Below are 21,975 nucleotides of genomic sequence, written 5' to 3'. Positions count from 1 at the left end.
TTAATGCTGTCTTAAAAACCGTTTATAGACAATACCGGTAGAGCCATTCAGATTATACTACAACTAATCTTGTATATTATTACATGCATTGTTATAAAAAAAGATTTTCGTTTATAAATACACAACATAAATAACAGTGAACAATAACACATTAGAGCTTTTTTAATTAAAGCATTAGCTTAATCGTACTGCTATAGTAAAGATTAGTATACAAACAAAGTTTCAGAATAGAAATATTATCACATAAACTAACTTGCTACACTCGGATTTTATTTCTTTTAAACAAAGCAAAATAATTATTACTTAAGATTAAACTAACGTTTAAAAGCTAACGCTCGCATCTGTTTACTATAGGACTTTAGGCCAAACTACGGGCATTTCGGTTTAATCTTTATTGCTACTGAAACATTAAATTCTGCCTTTTTCTGTGTACAAACTTTATACACATACAGTCATAGTTTGATTGTACACTGAAAAAAAAACAAAATTATTTTTAATAATTTAATTGTTTAATTTAAATGTCTAAAATAATTAAAATATATTTATATTGTAATTATTTTACACGTGGTTTAAGAAATGTATAATTCTAAAAATACTAAAACATAAAACTATAACGCTTAAATCATTTTTTTATTAATCAACACAGTGAATTGTAATTGTGTAAAACTTTAATGAGACATGCGTAAGACAATATGTTGGGAACAAGTACAATTATTATAAAAAATATTTATTTTTTAATGTCATTTATTTTTTTTATAAATCAAAATAATTACAAATACAATACCGAAAACTAGTTTTTCTATGAAAAATAACAATAGTTAATAATTCTCAATCAATATTGGTTCCAAAATCATTTATACAATTATATGAGTATAAATACATACTTTCTTATGGAAACCAATCGACTTATTATGACTAAAGTGTTTTTATTTTTTTTTTTACTACGAACCCAAATCGTTTATTCATTTATTTTGCAATTTAACTATTCTTTTGATGTTTTTCTTTTTGATATTAAATGTTAAATGGAACACTTTTATTGTTTTATTATATTGCACAGTATGACGCTGACTACAAAATAGTGTTTTTTATAGTATTCGGATTTTCTATTTTCAAGCAAAATTGCTTTCTGTGAACTTGTTGCTACTTTGGTAACATAAAAAAAAATCTGTTTCCAATTCAAAATACAATAGTTATTTTAAATGAACTCGGATTCAAAATTGTTTCAGTAGCTCAGTTGAAACTATTAACAATAATTGAAACATGTTTTATGTGAATTGCGGTAAAATAGTGAACGAGTAAAATCATACGGTTAAGGATGAATATTTAATCAGAAAAGTACCTTCTCAAAATACGATTCTCTAAAATTAAAATATGTAGCTAATAAACAAGATAATTAATAAGATAGACTATTTCAATTTTATTGAAAATAAGAGAAACATCGAGTCCTGTACAAACATTTAACAGAATTATTCACTTAATTGAGTTATTTTAAAATGTTTAGTTGCTCATAGCAATCACGTTTTGCAATATTTGCACAAATATAAAATAAAATAAGTCGCCCTCGGCTCATATTGCACATAGTTTTATAATATAATCTACTTAGAGTTCACTGGCAACGAAATTCATAATACTACTTTAATTTATTGCTATTCACACTTAGGTATTACTTGATTAAAATTGGCTAATTTAATTTACAATTGAACATTTTAGAAATCGTCTTATAAATTCATTAATTTCTGCGAAAGCGGACGGTTTTATTAAAACGGGGAGAAATAAGTAATTATAAAATACCAAATATGATTAGCAATCAAGACGATTATAACAAGTGTCTAATGAGAAAGATCCGAAGTACTCAGATTTATAAAAATCAAACGTGTCTAAAATTATTATTTATTCATTATACTATATACATTGATGATTATTTTAACTTTCCCCGTCGTCTTAAACTTAACCGTTTAGGCGAAAGAAATGGAACTAAGTAAATTTAGATACATTTGATTTTTGTGCAAGAGATAATAGGTAGTCATAATAATTATTATATTAAAATGACGCACGACCGGCGTGTAGCTGAATTGCCTACGTCAAACGCCGTTTTACATGACGTCAACAATTAAATGCAAACAATATAGTGGTTTTTTTTTAAATTTTTTAGTTATTAATCCTCGGATTAGTTTGTGGCAGCACTCCCATGCTTCTCTATTGCAACTTAATTTTTTCAGGGCCTTGTATTTTCCAATATTCATATCCTTAATTATTTGGGTCTTGTATTTTGCCCTTGGTCTGTCTCTTCATTATGTGTTCTTCAACATCTCATTTAATCATCGTCTTTTATTGGGTTTTTAATTGTTAAGCATGTCAATTTCAATGTTTCAATGACTGAATAACAAGCTCAACACAAGAACACGGAAAAACATATTGTTATACTGTCACAAACGTCTAACAACAGATAAGATTGGATTTTTTTTTTATCATTCAATTTGCTAATGGACAAACGGCATTATTGCGGTAACCCGACACTTATACAGCCATACATTGTCATTTGGCCACAATGTGTGCTCGCTAATGTTGCGAGCTAGTGCATTAATGTGTATAATATACCGACAAAAGAACAACAGCGGCTTAGAACCCACCAACGAAAGGAAAACGAAAATAAAGGCATCGTTTTCGGTCGGTGAACAAAAACTTAGTACAGTGTAACCGTACAAAGTGTAAACGGTCGGACGGAGACTGTTATAGGCTAGCGAGCAAAAACGGCGTTTTTGAAATGAGAAAGTGGCAAAAACATGTAAATGGCTCAGCTTTCTCGTGTGCTTAGATGGCAGGTTAAATTTATCGCAAACTGTATTTTTTTTCTCCTTTGGTTTTTGTTTTCCACCAAAATTCTAATAATTCAAACAGTCGGACGACGTTTCGCCAATGCTATTTCCGCCCTTATATATTTTTTTTTGTCCGCTATCGCCTTTAGCTATCTCATATACCTAACACATAAATCTGCTTAGAATTAAGAACGTATCCTATTTTTTTTATTTATGGCGAACAATTTATTATAACAATGTCACACACACATTGGTGACAATAAAACGTTTTTTGCCGAGCAAACGTGACAACCAACACACCACTTATATTTATATGGAATAAGCATTTGGCTTTTATGGTAAATGTCACGTCGCTTCAATAATGGATATTATAACTTTCACGTTTCATTGATCTCAGAAATAAATACCTATACCTATGTATTACAAATATTTCAATAGTAAAATATATGTTCAATGAAAAATAATATTATTAATTCTATATTTTTTTTGAAAAGATATAAAATATATATCAAAATATATTAATGACACAAATGTTTCAATAATATTTTCATCATAAATTTAGTATTCATTCAAAATAACAAGTATTTTACTTACTTATCATATTTTCTCCGACTGTCTAATTCTTAGAATATAAAATAAGGCAAAATCATATCTGACAATATTTAATATTTGAATAACATGGTACAACGAGTAAACAACCGACACTGTTTTACTTTTAATTTAATTTTATTATGATCATGATTCATGATAAATATGTGTATATTAATTTATAAACGGTACTTATATACATAGTAACTAAGCCTTCTCAGCACAAAATATCCAGCAGACAACAACGCATAAATATTATCAAGCTTGTTACGAGGACCTGGAATTATCCAAATTAAATATTAGGATAATGTCCGAAGTAGTGAGTTAAGTAATAATAATATACATTAAACATATTTAAAGAGTTCATACATTTAAAATTACTTTATATGTTCTGATTAATATACTTTAGGATATTATTATTTTTTGTATTATTTTACATAATATATGACTTTTTTAAGAACCTATTTTCCCAAATCTCTAAACATATTTTTATATAATACAGTATAGTTTAAAAAAAGTGACCAAAAAAGTGAAAAAAGTTCAATATGTTAATTATAGTTTATTTAACATTATTAATACATTTGTATGTATTAGAATGTAAAGAGATGTAAATAGAAATTATATAAAAAATTGAAAACAAATATTTTTTCAAAAGGAATTCGATTTTTTTTTAATTTAGATGAATTGAAAAAAAATACGTTTTGTATTGAAAATGAGGCAGATTTTTTTTTTTTATCGACGTTAATACTTACATTTGATAAGTATAGTGTTTTTATAAACATGTCATCATTTCGGCATTCTCTAAAAATATTTTTCCTTAATGTTTGTTTCGATAAATCATAGTTGATTACTATTTCCTTAAATATTCTCGTACTTTAAGAACCATATTATATTAAGTCGAGCAAGCCTTAACAGCAGCCGAGCCGGTGAAGAGTATGATTTTTTTGCAATATCCCTGTTTAGGTTTTATACAATGGACCATCTTTTTTTTTTATACACAGAATCGTCGGATCGGCTAAAAGCGGATATGTAACGTGCATAATGGGTTACTTAGGAAAGACCTCTGGACCTTTTCGTGTGCCGCCGTACTGATGACACGTACTTATATCGGCACAGGCTGTGATTTTTATAAAAGCAAATAGACCGTAAACGTTATGACGTATTCCTATATAATATTTATTATAAGTAGAGAATTCTCGTTTCGACCTAACTCTACGTCGCCGTTCAACTACAAACGTGACTTTTCCAAACCGCCAAAATCTCTTTCAACGCACAATAAATAAGACCATTAAAAATAATGACTTGCCGCCATTATGGTTGCAAAAGATCTTTAAATTGAATGTATATCACTCACCGTAAACGCCAAGACAGGGCAAGTATTAACTATTTATTTTATAGTAACAGAGACCGTTTTATCAGAAAACATTTGAAGAAATTAATTTTTTTATGCAACTAATTTTAGCTTCAATTCGTAGCTGAGAGGCTATCTTAGATACAATTATGTGTGATTTTATTTCTATAAATAACTAAGTAGGCGATCATACATACAAATTTTGATTTCACCTTATATATATATATATGTATACAATTTTTTTAAATACTAAAAATGTATTCAATATTACAATAATACAAAAGCACATGCGGTAATGTTGGGACAGTGTGAAAACGGGGAGGTCACATGACTACAGGAATTATTATAACTGAATCGATTCGAATTTGTGGACTCTGGTCCTCAATTTAATACTTTCTTATTGTGCTTGGTTTTGACAATATTAGTTTGGACTTTCTGTCCACAGATTTGCATCGAAGCGTTTATTTGAAAGTGATTTTACCACTTTCCGTTATAATAATAAATTGCTTTAGAACTGTGACCTCCTCTTTCCCTCTATGTCACGACCCACTATACTGGCTTTTTATCTTTAGTATTTATTAGACAACATAGCATATTTTAGTCTCTAGTATATATACAGTACTTATATACACAGTGTACTATTTAATATATATTAGGTACCTACATTACAATACAGTAGAATCGCGTAGGGTTTGTACTCGACCTGTCTACAAAACGGTTCTCTTGAACACCTTGTGCCTTTACTATTGCAGTTAAACTCCCAACACTTGTGTTTTATGTGCTCTTATCCACCATAACTGAATTATTCACATTAAATTAAACGGGCCATTGTATGTTGTTTGCCATCGCTCCATATTTAATGTGACAACTGAAATGCATTTATAATATAGGACAGAAGCAAACAATTATTCGCAGCTTAATTTTACTTGTCGATCAAAAAACGTTAAGAGACTAATGTCATAAACAACTTTGTGTAATAAATTATTTTTCAAACAATTTAACCGTTAAACGATACGTTTTAATTTATGCTATCCTAAACGAACAGTGGTTAATCCAAACAACAACATGAAAATATTAACAGTCAATTACTATTGTAAATTGATACAATAAATACAAGCGAATGGAATAATACCAAATCAAAATGAATTATTCTGGTCAAGACGATTTAATTTTTCCATACACATAACTATTAACACATTAAAAGTTGTTAAATACGATTAATTAACACATTTTTCAAGTACAAACGATCAATGATCAGAAGTGATAAAACTCATTTTATTTAATGATATTATATAAGTACTTGCATTATTTTTTTTTCAAAAACCCCTGGCAAACCATCTAAGTTCTAATATTTTTTAATGTATTGTGTTATTAAAGAAGTTTATCTGTAATTTGTTTTATTTATCATCTAAAGGCCCGCAATGTTGAATAAAAATCGTTCTTTTACTTAAAACTATTGACAGCGGTTGATTTGTTTTCTTCTAAAACGCTTAAGGTATTTTTTTTTTTGTAATTTATTTAACCGCGTTAATGAGTTCGGTACGTGAGATAAGTAACTGTCGTCATTTATTTTCACCACCACATCGCACCACTCTATTGTTTTACTTTATGTTAGCTACTTAAAGCATTTTTAAGCTTAATTATACCATGAAAATGTTTATTACCGCTCATGTAAAAGCGCGTCTACGACTAAAACAACAAATGACGTCTGGCTTGTCATGACTTCGTTAAAAAATATGAAAGCTATCTAAAATAATTAAAAATAAACGCCTTTTTAATATATTATGCGTCTATTAAGGACCGTCAAAGAAGAGAAAATGCTTAAAAATTACCAGAAAAATACCAACCAGACAGACAAACATATATAAATATATGTATTATATAAACAAAATAATAATGTATTGTTATCATCATGTTACAAACAAAAGTATAACATTATATTTGTTGTACGATTGTTGTGAAGATTAATGAATGTTATAAGCATTTGTTGCTCATATAACAATAATTAAACATTGTCGTGTATGACATGATATTAAGTACAATAGAGAGATTAATGTGTTCCTGAGAGCATTTAACGTCGTTTATGTTACCTACTCTTATTTATATAATAAGAGTTACAAATAATGTAATAAAAAAGTTTAAAAAAATGGTTTACAGACAAAAGAAAACATTTTAATAGACTTTAAAAAAATGTCCGGTTTGTGGACTTAATGCTGTTTGTGATAATGTACAACATTAATATAAATATTCGTTAAGTTATTATTATTTATATTATGATTATCATTAAGTACGCATTGGCTCTTTCTCAAGCCCGACGCGATTTATTGTTTTACAGTTTTCATTGTTTCTTCACATCATACCACCACAAACGTTGCCGAATTCAAAATATATTTTTTGGTTTCTGTTTTTATTGCTGTCATATTCATAAGCGTAATACCGAACACATCTATACAAAAGCTATTATCCTGCAAATAACACTGTTCGGGCACTGGCAATAAAATGGTTTATTATGTAGTTTACCGCCCAATGGTATTATATAATAATTTCGGCGCCCCAATTCAAATCTCCAACAACTCAAAACAACTTTTTTCGAGTCCCGTTTAGCAAGTACCGTCTTTCACTTTAAATGTATACAACCAGACGGTAACAATAGCGACGCAGGAATTTCGTTTCCCTTTAATCAAATGCTTTTATGGCTTTTTCTTTCACTATCAATGAGTAATTTTAACTTTGTCTTATAACGGAATTCAAAAGGGCGTTGTTATCCATGTTCTTTGATATATATTTCTGGTAATAAAGAAGCACTTTTGTACAATTTGTACGCATGAATAAAATCTGTTTCAATAAGACCACCAAGTTGCATAGCCAAGTCTCAGAATATAAAATTTGAAACAAAGCACTTGTTTTGTAATAATGTATTATACCTCAAGTAAAGCGAACAAGTAGCTCGGTGAAACGGCGCCCTGTATAGGCAATTTAAAAGCATTTCTGCATCGATTGAAACGTTCATGTAACCAAAAATAAAAGTCTAGGTCCATTGTCTTATAGTGCTTTTAATTTAACAATCGCTTTCCAGTCGGTACGATTCTCGTTCAACTTGGTTCAGAAATTCGTACTGATTTTTGAAAAGAAGTACATAACAATTTTAAAATACCTAAATTGGATTCCGCCAAATTCAAAATAAATGCATTTATAACAATTTAAAAAAATAGCAAAAACAAGTGATATTTTTGGACACTTAATGTTTATTTGAACGTAAGAAATATAAATGTTGATACTTTTCAAAAAGAACCGTGTCCGCTGATCTAACATACAAACGGTGTTGTGTTTCCATGTAAACAAAAAAAATAGTTAGCACAAGTCACTGAGGTGATGCAATTTGACGGGTTGTGTCAGTTTATTTTTAAATTAAAAACATTATGCACAAAACTAAATCCCAAACGATAACATTCGCATGCGATACCAGTGGTATTATTTAAACTGACACGTTTGAAGAATAAATATTAAAAAAAGTGTTTTTACGTAATTCAGTACCTGATGGGTATTTAAATTAAATTTTATGGCGTATTAAATCAATGTTTCCTGACTATTTTTCAACTATTTTTAATGTTTTTATTAAGACTTTAAACTGATAAAAAAACCTATTCCTTAAACTCACAATCAGTCAACTATAGTAATATTATAAATATTCCGTTTATAGTAATATTTAAATTATTATAATATTATTTTATATTTTAATTCTATTATTATAATAAAAAATGCTTGAAAGTTATTATATATAGTTGTTTTAAGTTGGTTATTTTGTAATTATAATTTAATGGACGGCATAAGCACTTAAATATTTTAAGTTAAGTTAATTATAACGTTTTACATCTTTGCCATAAAATTGAGTTTATGGTTTTTGATGGTTTGTTCAATTTACTTTGACGGGTTACAGATTTTCCGGTTATTCGTGAAAAATGTTATTATACAACGGTTTTCTTAATTCGATTATATTGTATATACTCGTATAGGCACTTTTATCACTGTCATTTTTCGCACATAAATTTATTTATAAAACTGATAAAAAAAATTAATTTAAGTGCTATTAGAGTGTACGAGCGATGGACATTGTTAAAATGTAATTATCAAAATTTACAACGCGTCCCAACCGATTAGAGACATTGGATAAGTTCAGATAAGAAAAACCGAGATGTCACCCGTGGTACTAGTTAATCCTTTCTTAATCGTAAACATCATTATTGGCAACGGTTTGAATGATTGCGTTTGCCATTACCGAAAAGCGACGCGTCGTTCAAGGAAATGAACATGCTATAATAGGATTCCAGAAAAATAATCCAAGCCGAAACACTTCAGTAAGAAGTCGGTAAACAGCGTTAGGGTGTAATAACGCTTTAAGCTCTTGTAGGCATTCGGAATTAGCGAGTAGTCATCCATCAAACCTCCTTTAACACGCTTTTACTAATACACAAACGAGACGCCCGACATTCATCAATATAAAAACAACTTTAAATATTACCACGTTATTACAACTAAGTACGCAGATGGCAGAGTAATGGCTTCAGTTCCACTTTATATACGTTTTCCAGATTGAACAGATGCAACATTTTTACATTAAAAATAGTAATGATAAATAAGTGAATGTGAATGTGACATTGTCAAATTGAACTCAAATTGTTTGCCAAAAATTAAGACTACACGACGGTATAACTGATCTAAAATACTCAAACTTCTTTAATCCGTTCAACGCTTGCTTTCTAAGCGTAACATGTTAAAAACAGACAATCAAACTAAACGACATGTAATCTACCATTCTCGTGCTATCACACTTCCATTGCAATTACTATTAGTTTGGAATAATGACTTGATAAAATGATCAAGAGTCAAAGTATGCGTTTTACCAAAATAATTGTCCTCGTGTACACAAGCCGTGCGCTTGGCAATAGCTGATAGCATATAAATAAACACAGCCTGGCATTTTATGGATATAATGTAGCTAAGGATTTAGAGAAACTTAACCAAGCCAGCCAATAATAGTTATAAAAGTTATACAAATACATATTATTATGGTGGACTTAAGGGTTTATTTCACCGTAGGATTATTTAAGTATGTAATTGGAATTTCTGGAATTCAAAAAGGACCGTTGGTTCGATTAACACCAAAAGCAGGTATTTGTACTAACCGCAGAAGTTGTTAAATAGTTTTATGAAATAGTGTAATGAATCGAACGCGGCTGTTTGGCTGCTATTATTTAATGTAACAAACCGCATAAAGTTACATTACCATACCTTTACAAGTGCTTTTTAATGTAGCTAAACAAACTTGGACAGGTAATCTCGCACTTGCACGGCCCTTATTATTGGGCAAATTCCATTCATAATAGTTTCCAACCATCTAGATCATGTACAACCAAATTTATGATTTCTTGAAAAGCTATTAATAGTATTATATTTGTCATTAGAAAACTTTACAATCGACATATAATTATCGTTATTAACTCATAAAAAATGCGTAAGTTACTAATAAACTGAATTTGTTTTTTATGTCAAAATGAGACCTTGGATTATATGTATAAATTATGTGAATTTAAAAAAAAAATTAAAACTGATACTTGAATCTCCATTTTAATAGATTATTGTTCTGAGAATAAATAAACGTTGATCAGAATAAATCAGTTTACCCACTACACAACAAATTGAAATTCTAGTGTATATTTTTATAGAAGCTTTTATATGTAAATTGAACAGATCAATAATAAACAACAATAACAATAAATAAATTAAAATGATGTCGGGACTTCATATAATTCTGTTTACATGACTATTTAGATAATGGCGCGGTCGCCTATACAATAAACACATACTTTCTTGTCAGTCTCCTACTTCCCATCAAAACTTAAGAGATGGCATATTTAATTTAACTTATAGCTGGCTTAAATGTCTGCTGTTAAACGCTGTCTGTACTTAAGTATGAAGTAAGAAAACTGATCGAACAATTTATCAACACACACGAATCACATAGTATAAACACTATAATAAATACATTTTTTATTTTCTAATTTTTATCACCTGAAAATTACAAAGGAGTATTTTAAATTAAGGATAGTGAAAACAGAATAATCAGTTTTTTATTTTGTGGCTTACCTTTATAAAACTATGTATTAGTCATCCTAATAATTAAAAAAACATTTTATAATTGTTTTATAATATACTATTCCATTATAATGTTTAGTGAAATTGAGTTTAATCCTTAACTAAATATTAATTAAGTTGTTATTTTTTTGCAGACTATCGAAAATTCTATGTGGTCTATGTTAGAAAGTATAGCTGTGGGTACATTTTTAATGGAAACGGAGGTAAGTCAAGTGAGACCAATACAAATTTAGTGTGTTATAACTAATTGCACAGTTACATTTTCAATGCGGATTTGAGATGGTATTGTTCTTAAAATGAGTAGTTTTTTTCATATAAATAAACTCTATAAAATAAACCCGTATTTGAAACATAATTAAATCTGTAGCAGTTTAGATTTTTTTATTAAGAAAAAAAAGCTACACAAAATACTTTTTATAAAATAGTTCATTTTCACTAGGTAATACTTACTAGTTACTTATTGCGATTTTTAATATTTCCATACACTAAACATGTATGCAGAGTGGTAAACTTCACGTAAAACGATTTTTTTGAAAATAATATTAATTTTACATATATTTGTCTTATATTTTTATTGGATTTCTTACAACCATTAACAATTTTCTACTTAAAAAGGTAATTACATCAATGCGTTGCCTTTTTTTAAATTCACATCTTTTAAGTCTCACTTTTTTATTTATATTGTTTAGTTTTTATTAACTACAGTTTCGCATTGAACAACCTTGTAAGCTTTTAAGTTTAGAAGAATATCATAATCAATATTGGTAGAAAAAAATTGTATCAATTCCTATTCCTTACACAGTACTCAGCATTATAATAAAATCGTTTAAATAATGTAAAATATTTGTTTGTTATTAAAATATTCTCCTATTCAACAACAGACATATTACATAAGCTATCATTTCAACATCTATGGATCTTATAGGTGTTATAGATGTTAATTTTGTGGACTTTTTTCATATATAAAATACTATAATTTAGAAATGGTCAATTTTACTAAAATATAAATAATAATTTCTTTTCCTCTCACAGATTCAACTTCATTCCCAAGAGCCTGATTTAATGGTATGTTTAGTAATTCCATGGGTACGCGAAATTGGATTTGTCTCCTGCTACGGGTCTATTAACATGAAATTGTACAGGTTAGTAACTCCGTCGAAACCTATGAAAAAACACCCATAACGGGGCTACACAGTTAATTATAAGTATTTTGTTTTTTCTGTTGACGTCCGACGTTTGTTTGCAGAATCATGATGCATTTCCGCACTAGAAAAGCTCACCAATGGTCTATTCGTGAACATGACTTGACGGTGTATCTGTTATTAGGCATTTTCGCTTGTTGTCTCTATATGGCAGCTTACACCGCGAACACTTTGAACTATATAAATGAAGGATATGACTTAGTAGAAGAGAGAATTGCTCCGAACGGCAGTATATACAAAACATGCAAAGTTCAATGGTGGAGCTACGTCACGGAAACAGGTCAGAAGTTATTTAGTTTATTTTGTTTACAGTAAATAGAAGCCTCCTTCTTTGCTGTTTAGCTTATTGTCCTAAAAAAGGAATAGGATCTGGATGTCGGGTTTGACTAAACAAGTATAATGAAACCATAGAATGAGAGTAGAGTGTCTATTTCTTTATTCAAAGAAATCGTTTATCCTCAGAATAAAGAAAATCCCTGGAATTTGAACCGATAATGTTATAGTCCATTAATCCAATTATTTATAACTATATAGCGTTAGAAAAGCGTAGAAAAGTGCACTAGGTCAAGTATCTTAGGTCACAAGAAATTGAATATATCTATATATATATATATATATATATATATATATATATATATATATATATGTATAAGTAAATTTCAAATGCTTTATCAGAAAATAAACTTACAGAGTGGTCATCTTGACGTGATCCACTCAGTATCTCATAGGGTTTAATAAGAAATTTAATATTTTTTTATATTTTGTTTTATACAATGTGATCTCAATTTTTCACATTGGTTTTTTTACCACCCTCCTAATTTTGTGTTTTTGATGGCAACTTTTGATTTTCAAATAGCAAAACCTATTTAATTTGTTGAAATTATAAAAACATATAATTTATTATAATTTTATACAATATATTCAATGTACATACATATGAATATTAAATATTTATTTATTAGAATATTTGAAAATCATAAATGTGCTCCAAAAAAATAGCTACATCGTGAGTTTAATATTCATGTAAACGCATTATCGGTAAAGTAGGATTTTTAACTAACTAATATTGCCTACAAAACAAATTATCTGAAATAATTTCACAAACGAAATTTACACGAATTAAGTAATGCGTGTATATTCTAATGTTTGTTAAAACTTTCGCTAATAAATAAAAAAAGAAGTAAATTTTTTTTTTTTTTACTAAGTTTCATTTTACGATTTTGACATATTTTCATCTTAAGGATACTAATAGATTATTAGCACACACACATGCACACACTTGAGATTTAGGAAAGTCTAGAAAAACGTTTTTTTTATCTTACTTGTCGTCGAATATGGTAAACTAATAAATTACCATATTTATCTATTTCTGTCTCCCTCAACGACTTATAGCGTTTTTTTATGGGGAGATTTTTTTTATATCCCTGCTGACTGACGCCAAGTCAATAGTCAATCCGCTCATACACATTTACACCCAAGGGGATTTTGCGGTGAGCACGTCAATAAAAAGTATATAAATATAGCATAGGGAAAAAAACTGTTGAAACGACAGTATCACGCTAGTTTGTATCGTCAACAGTCGATTGTAGAAGTTTAAGAAATTCAATTTTTTGCAACGTTTGACATTTTTTGGCTTGCCTTTAGATATAAATTATAATACTCCACGCACCAATGTTTTATCGTACAATTAAAACTAATGACTGTGTTATATGGGCGTGTGCACACGATAGTAAATCAAAACACCAAAGCACATATCCGTAATATTTTACCAACAAGATGGTTCCTGCGATTTTATAGCGGCGGTCTTACAAATTACTTTCGGTCTTTTGTATTTTGTGTGCTGACGTGTGAGCTCTACATTGTACTATTAAACGTCAACGGTAAACTATAAACGAGCACACTACACATAACCTGTACAAAATAGTTTGTTTAATTAATGCAAACACTTTTGCTTACGTGTCTACTAGCATTTAGCGTGTCGAGCCGTTGATTTAGAACTAAATCCATCCGACAGTTCATTCAGAAAAGTCTTTTAAACTTGTTTATTACATAATATATAAAAAACTCGAAACACTGACGACTAAAGTACACTTAAGCGATAGAGCTCACCTGTAATCCCACACGAGTAGTCGTGCTTTTTTTTTTATTAGACAAAAATTCTTTTAGTCCCTTACCGCGTGTTAGGTAATTTGAATTTCGCTATCCTTTGCGCATTAATCGATAAGGGCGGCTTTTGCATGTTAAACTCACGTTTGGACTGTACAACTATTATCGACACTGGAAGAAATAGAACCCTGATTACGGTAATAACTTTCAATCATTTATACTATATTATTAGTAAGGTGACTAGAGATTAATGATGACTTTTGTTGTACATCTTTCAACTCGTGTCGCGCTAAAACGAAAAAACTAAATGTAAGCCCGAAGTCACAAAAAAAAAAAATAATAAGTTGCTATAATCAGCTAAACTCAAAAATAATAATTGAGTCCTATGCATTTCTGTAAGGTAATAATTACATAATATTATTGGCTTAAATATATTTAAAAAACATGATTTAAAATATACGAATATAATGAAATATTTAAGTAAGTTGACCTAAAATCTAGGTTAAATATTTATTTTACTGGTAAAATGTGAACACGAGTAAAAATAATTGCTTTGAATAAAGAAAGTTTACTAATTTGATAAGTTATTCTGTACAACATTTTCTGTATTTACCCAATGATTTTTAACATCAGTAAAGCAATATACTTTAATAATTATCTTGTAAAGTACAAAACATTTTTGTTCATACACGTCATGGACAAGATTAAGAAATTTAATTAAGAAAATCTAAAGTTTGTTTTCCTTTGCCTCGTCTGATTTATGCCGGCTTTTCCAGTTAATTACATTTCTTCCTTATTTAAACATCCAAAGTTTACTTTCATTTTTCTGTTCCATGTGGTTGCGCTAAGCTACCATATTAAACCGTGATTTTATTAGAATTTCGACTCTGTTGTACATTATATTAACTAAGAGATTCAATTAAAATTTAATTTACCAAGCACAAGATTACCGGTTACCAGCATTAAAATAAATGGCTTTAATAAGACGATTTCAAATTAGATTAAGTAAGTTTTGAGTACATTAATTATTGAACTTGCATCTGGTCAGGTCAATTACTTATTACATATAACTACTCAAAACGGCTGTTGTAGCTATTGTTGTAATATAAGGTTTATGGCTGTCAAATTATTACTAAATTATTACATATATACATGTTCTGACGGTATAGCAAGACTAAACCGACTGAAAATCGAAACTTAGAGAATCCCATAACGATTGATATTGTTAACAACAAAGTAACTAGGTACGTGACGAATACAGTGTTTGCAGCGTGTAATGGTTTGCTGACGATTTTTTATTGACTTGCGAGTACTCAAAAAAGCAGACTTACATCAACACGTGTCACATTATCGGCGAAACGTGCAGACGTGGCGAATTTATTTACACAACCCCAGTTTGTTTTTACTGCTCTGAGATCACAAACTCATCCTAGTTACCATACCAATCAAGACGGCTTATTAGAGTAAATAAAAAAAACGAGCTTCAGCCGTTGGCAACTGTTTGCCAGGAGAGTAATAATAATTTCGCAGAATTAATGTTGAACTTCAGAAAAAAAATGGGTTTTGTTCAAACATCGAGTTCCCTATTTGTATAATAAAATACAGACGTATTTTTTTTAGCTTTAACGCGGAGCTGAAGAGATTTTGTATTATATATGTTTTTTTGTGTATGTCTGGATTCATGGATTGTTCCTAACCAAATTTTTTTATATAGCAAGTCTGTAGGCATTCATGTCCGTAGATAAGATAATTGCAATCGACCGCAGTTTCCTGAGTAATTTAGTACTAAACATCAATCCTTCGTGCCAGAAACTGTCAAAAGCTTGAGATATGTCTAGAAGTACTGCAGAACAGTATGCCTTTTCTTCAAATGATCTCTCAATGATTGCTGTTACTCGATGAACCTGATCAATGAAAGGATGATGGTTATTAAAACCAAATTTATGATCTAATACCATGTTAATAGTTTGAGTTTATTAAGGAAAAGATTTTTTTATGGTTTTGATTTAGCTGGTAGTAAAAATAGTGGTCTCTAGGACGCAACGCTTTCTCAGGTTCGACCAGTTCCTTGAGCATGACAATGATAATCTAATTGGTTTTCAAGTTCTCAGTGGTACACTTCAGTCGGAAATTCGCATTCGATTTTTTCGATAACCCTATTAGTACAACCGGAGAATTTTATTAAGATTAACCGGTTAATGAAATTGAAAATTTTCTTGCTACTTCTTAGGGGTTAAACATTTAGATTTTTGATCTGGTAGTTCTATGACGTTCAGTGTGTTTGTTGATTATGTATAATGTAGTTTTAATTATACAGATTTCATTGAGGTTAAGAACAATTTCCAGTTGCAAAGTTCTCAAACTTTACTTTATAAAAAAGTCGTTGAATTCAGGTGATTGGGTAATTTAGAACGAACTATTTAGGTTTATGCTTATTAAAAAACTTAAGAAGTCTGAGCTAAAGAAAAAGTTTTTACTGGCGATTTTCATTAAAGCGGTTTTCAATTCACGCCAATACATTATGCATTAAAGTCTTTAATGATTATGCTAAAAAGTTTACACATCCAAAAATCAGATTTAAATTTAAAATAGATCCAGCCCAATAACATATCCATGTTAATTTAATTTAAATTTTAAGGGTAGTGTTCGAGGGTAAATTTTAAAAGTTCAATAATAACCTACCTTTATTCTTTTCTGTGTTCAGTAATTACTTGTTGAGCTATTAGCGTTTATAAGATAAGAACGTGATAAAAGGGGTAGGGGAAAAAAGAGAGGGCTGGACGGGTATAACGGTTTTTTGTATCCAATCACACTGCTCGACGCAATTTTCCCTAACACAGAAATCTGAAGAACCCATAATATACCCGCCCCGTATTGATATTGAATTTTGGTTTTGTTGCTTACAGGTGAACTTACAATTCTCATGGTCGGCATCCGATTTGCCCATGTTGCCCGCCACGCAGTTGTTCGGTACGATGAGCGCAGATTTCTTTATTACGCGCTCATGTCCGAAGCACTCGTGAGTACTTCGTTTTACGCCGTCCGTTCATCTCTATATGAGTGGACGGGCGGCAGAAAAGATATAATACTTGCGATTCTCTACGTGCGCGGGCTGCTGACCAACATTTTCACGTTGCTCATGGTGTTCGTTCCAAAGGTAAATGCAAAATTTGATAAAAATTTAAATAAATGATCATAGGAAGCATGAATAATACCTATATATTTTCCAATTGACTAGCTAGTTGTTTAAGTATTATACTTACTGTAAATAACTAGCTGTTGTTGGACCAGGGATGTTCGACGGCTATAAAACGTTTAACACGATGTTATTCTAAACAAATCTAGTATGTCGTTTCATATTATGAAATAGCATTGCATTGGGGATTCACTTAGCAGCTACAATATCAGTTAATGCAGTTGATTTACTCAGCAACAAAATAATATTAAATAACCAATATATGTATACATCAATTTCTCATGTTTAAGGAAACGCTCATTTTAGAGAAAAAAAGCCAAACACGTAAAAACTGCATATTACTATTTCATTAATAAAGAAGATGGATCATAAATAATTTTATTTTTATATTTTCATAATCCTCTAATAGAGTACAAAATAGTTAAATTTTCAATCGATTCATAATATTTAATGATAAGAATCCTATCCACGGATTTATTACCTACAGTTTTATTTGTTCAAACATTTTGTAAAAATAAGTTTTTCAAAAAAAAAATCTAAGATAAAAACGATTTTTTGGCAAAATTGGGAAATAAAACTAAAATGTATAGTTTCCTAAAACTAAAAAAACAGTATTAAATTTTCTAGTGTTACTAGGGTAACTTAATAATTAATGAAATAATTTACTTTAAAACTGTAAAAATAGATGTTTACAGTATAAATACATTTTAGACCTTTTTTTTGGAAAATATCAAAATGATTTAAAAAAAATTCTATCTTTGGTTACCAACTTTTTTTTTGTTCAAATGCTTCTCAACAGAAGAGTTTAAACTAGAGGTGTCTAGTTGTGAGTCTTATGATCGACATAGGCCAGAATACACCCATATAAGACTCACAAGCGCGAACCGCCACTGGTTTTAACACGACGCGACGTGTCTACAACATAATATTTATTCATACAAAATATTTGTTTTACTATACCCTTCTCCACCTCACAAAAAATTGGAAGCAAATATAAGATCACGAGTGGTCAATCCGGGCCCGCAAAAAGGGGGTGGCGATTTCTTTTAACTAGGCGGTCCCCCACTTAGCAAATAGAACCTAGTGTTGAACCAGTGACAGTAAGCGCTAACACTTTATGCTAACCCTATCGGCCATTCGTTTCTGGGAATTATATAAGATGTGTACCTAAATCCTTTTGGAGATGATATTTTCTAGAAATTGTAAAATGGTAACCATTGTTATCTGTAAAAAATAACTATATTATATAAGCACTTAAATGTAAAATATTAAGACGTAATATGTGAAACCCCAACAGTTTCTCCAGGATCTAGACACGATCTCCCGAGAAAAATTCAGCGTAGTAACATACCCAGACGGGACACCGGAAGAAGAATTTGTTGACAATGACGATGAATACAATTTTGATATACGTTCCAACACCAGACAGCTATTGGACCTTGCTTCACTTTACTTCATTTAAACTTTTTAATTCAGCGTATAATATACATAATAATATAGCTCAATATCTACAAAAATATACAATTAGGGCTTAGACCCAAATTATCCTTAGGTCATGCTATAAAAAAAAACTTAAATTGCTTTTTATGATTTCTGGTTTTTTGTTTTATGTTGTTATAGCTTATTTGTTTTACCATTTATCTAGTTTTACTTATTATATGTTTTGAAATTATTGTTTTTTGAACTTTGTTTTTTGTTTATAACTTTTTTCCGTTGAGCGATTATAAATATACATTATTCTATCTTGTTAGTAATTTTATTTAGAATCGATGTGAATATTTAAATAATTATCTATTTAACATACTATATATTATACTAAGTTATTACTACTTATTATATCTACATACAATAATACAATTATACTTTAAATTATATTACAAATTTGACTTAATCTCTCATATATTTCCTTATCCTAATGGACACAACAAAGGGCACTTAACAAAATTCTAAAAACGTTCCTTATTTAAAAACTGTGCAAAGCTTAGGTATGATACGTGTATGTTTTATAATTATTATGTCATGTACATCTGTAACTTCAGAAATTGTTACTATTTTTGCCAAATCGTATAAATACATTATAAAAAATCAACTAGTTGATTAACAAAAATCAAACTGTTAAGTATTTGGGCGCATACAATAATGAACGTTATAGCGGATATTGTTTTATTGACGATGAAATAATGTATTAAATACTTAACAAACTATAATAATAATGGACGCATTTTGTATTAGATCTGTTTCGAAAGACATTTGAACAAAGACAAGCATAACGATTCTACTGATGACCCTTTTGAGCCTTCTCAAACCGAAGTCGAAATGACTGAGAACGACAATAATTCAGACTTGAATGGCAATGATGTAAGGTTAAAGGTAAATATTTTTACCATCAAGAGATACCGGCTTATAGTGCACATTAAAATTAATTTCGGTCCTGATCACGGTTCGTATACAATGCAGACTTTGATATTGACATATATTTTATATTCGATATTGGCACGAACTTTGGTTAATTAGAGGAGCGCTCATAACAGTAATATCTATATTATATAGGAATCTTTTGGCTGTTGCCATGTAAAAGGCTGTTATTTTAATATTTCTTTGACCGAGGCCAGAGGATATATGAACGAGCAGACTTGACCGTAAGATATGATTATAGGACTACAACAAGGAAAGACGAGCTGTTGACAACATTTGAATGTTAAAATCAAACACCACTACCGCTTGTTATGCACACTACAACAATAACGCGTCAATTCCAAACGTTTGGTAGTATGTAGTAAAAGTTGCATAAGTGGTAGTAATAATACTTGTCATCTCGTTGTTTTTCGCCCATGCCACGTGGCCCGTCTTATTTAAGTCGTTAACCAACAGGCTTCAGTCGAGGAAATATTAAAATGCACGTAGAATACATGGATATTAGGATAAAAGGATTCCTGTACTCTTAGTTCTAAATAAAAATGAATACTAGTAGATCAAAAACGTTTGGATGTACTCTCGGTGTAAAAATTCGCCAACTTAAACAGTAAACCATAACGGTAAGTCATAAATGGTAACGAAATGGTCCAAGTCCTATAAGAGGTTGTGGTACAAAATGGAAAGAAAATTGCAATATCTGCTACTTGGACTTCTGTTTTTCATACTTGGCGAATTTTCTCACAGAGTACACAGAATGTTTTCGCTGGGATTAGACTATTGTCTCTATTAAACAGGAGGAACTCATTCGGTTGTATCAACAGCTCGAAAAAGACCGAATAAAATATGCAATGTACAAAAACCCACATATTTCAAAACGAAAAGGCGGTAAAAAATTGCAGCACAGAAGATTCTCAATACAGGTTTGAGCGAAAGCCATACATTATATTTATTAGATTTTAGTGTGTCGAACGAAATCCGTTAAAATAGAACGTTTAAAAAATAACGAGCTCCGTGTTTATGTTACTAAAAACACATCTCAGAAAAATGTAAGTATTCAACTAAAAAACAGAAAACAATACAACAAACATTTCTACTATACAAACGAATAATTTATCAATTAGCCTATTTATCACTAAATCAATTGACAGTCATATAAATAAATACGCTTACCATAAGTATATCATATTTAGCCACTGAGCTGATTTCTTCATGTAGAAACTCTATAGACCAGAAATCGTACCTCAGAAATCTCCTCTTCCTCGTCAAAATCGGAAAAACACCCAAAAAATGTTTATATATATTTCAACTTAAAAGTACGGCACGTCATACCTTTTTTTTAATTTATAATAATCCTTTATAGAAAGTGAGAAGATGATCCCTTTTGTTTTTTATAGATTTATTCAAAAAAAAAACGAGATGAATAAAATTAAATGTAATTGATGGTGTTTAGTTACAATCAAAATATATAAAACGATTTCATTAAAATGTTAACAATAAATTAAATAGTTCAACAGTCCAAACGTGCTTTATTTAAATAGTTTTTTTTTCTTTATTAGAAAAATATACAATCTATACACTAAAATATTTGTACAATAAGCATATGGTATGATTAATTAAAATTAACAGTGTAGCACTTGATTGAAGAAACCATCCAATGATGGAACTCCAATGGCTGGAAGAGTGGAGATTATGTTAGCAGGTCTCTACGCCATTTTCTTTTTAGGCGACGGGGTAGGTTTTCAGGAAGACTATTGGAGGCTAGGTCGGCAATTAAAGGATTAGGATGTCCCTGGAGTCTATTTCGGAATCTTTTGTAGTGATTTTTGGCTACTTTGACTACGGTAGGGAGGAAAGTGTCTTTGTGGAGCGTTTCGTTGGAAACATAAGGAGGTGCCGCAATGATGGTCCGAAGGACTCGGGATTGGAACACTTGGATTCTGTTTGTGTGGGAGATTTTTGCTGAACCCCAAAGTTCTATACCATAAGACCATACTGATTTGAGTAACATTTTGTATAGCGTAAGTTTTGTTTTTAAATTAATTTCAGATTTATTGTTTAGTAATGGCCGAAGAAGCCTTAGGCGCTGATTTAGGACTATTCTTTTCGCTTGTAAGTGGGGTGCCTATGTGAGACGTTTATCTATAATAA

At 30.0% G+C, this 21,975-nt stretch overlaps 1 protein-coding gene across 2 annotated transcripts in view; it reads left to right on the top strand.

Annotated features, from left to right (window-relative positions):
• The window catches only part of LOC126836352 (probable G-protein coupled receptor 158), a 62,128-nt gene that overhangs the window by 33,837 nt on the left and 6,316 nt on the right, over nt 1-21,975 (top strand). Inside the window, exons 4-9 of one of the 2 annotated variants that reach the window (XM_050569622.1) lie at nt 11,043-11,111; nt 11,941-12,050; nt 12,155-12,390; nt 17,123-17,373; nt 19,645-19,770; nt 20,622-20,747. In XM_050569622.1, coding sequence (XP_050425579.1) covers nt 11,043-11,111; nt 11,941-12,050; nt 12,155-12,390; nt 17,123-17,373; nt 19,645-19,770; nt 20,622-20,747 — 918 coding nt within the window. Of the gene's footprint in view, nt 1-11,042; nt 11,112-11,940; nt 12,051-12,154; nt 12,391-17,122; nt 17,374-19,644; nt 19,783-20,621; nt 20,748-21,975 lie in introns of both variants that reach the window. The other variant, XM_050569621.1, reaches the window with a different exon arrangement.

Source organism: Adelges cooleyi, unplaced genomic scaffold (assembly GCF_023614345.1).
Source record: "Adelges cooleyi isolate 19-005CV unplaced genomic scaffold, UGA_ACOO_1.1 ACOO_flye_CR_arks_rails_tigmint_CR_PRNA_247, whole genome shotgun sequence".
In the NCBI taxonomy this organism is placed as follows: Eukaryota; Metazoa; Arthropoda; class Insecta; order Hemiptera; family Adelgidae; genus Adelges; species Adelges cooleyi.
This window is presented reverse-complemented; position numbering and strand designations above follow the sequence as displayed.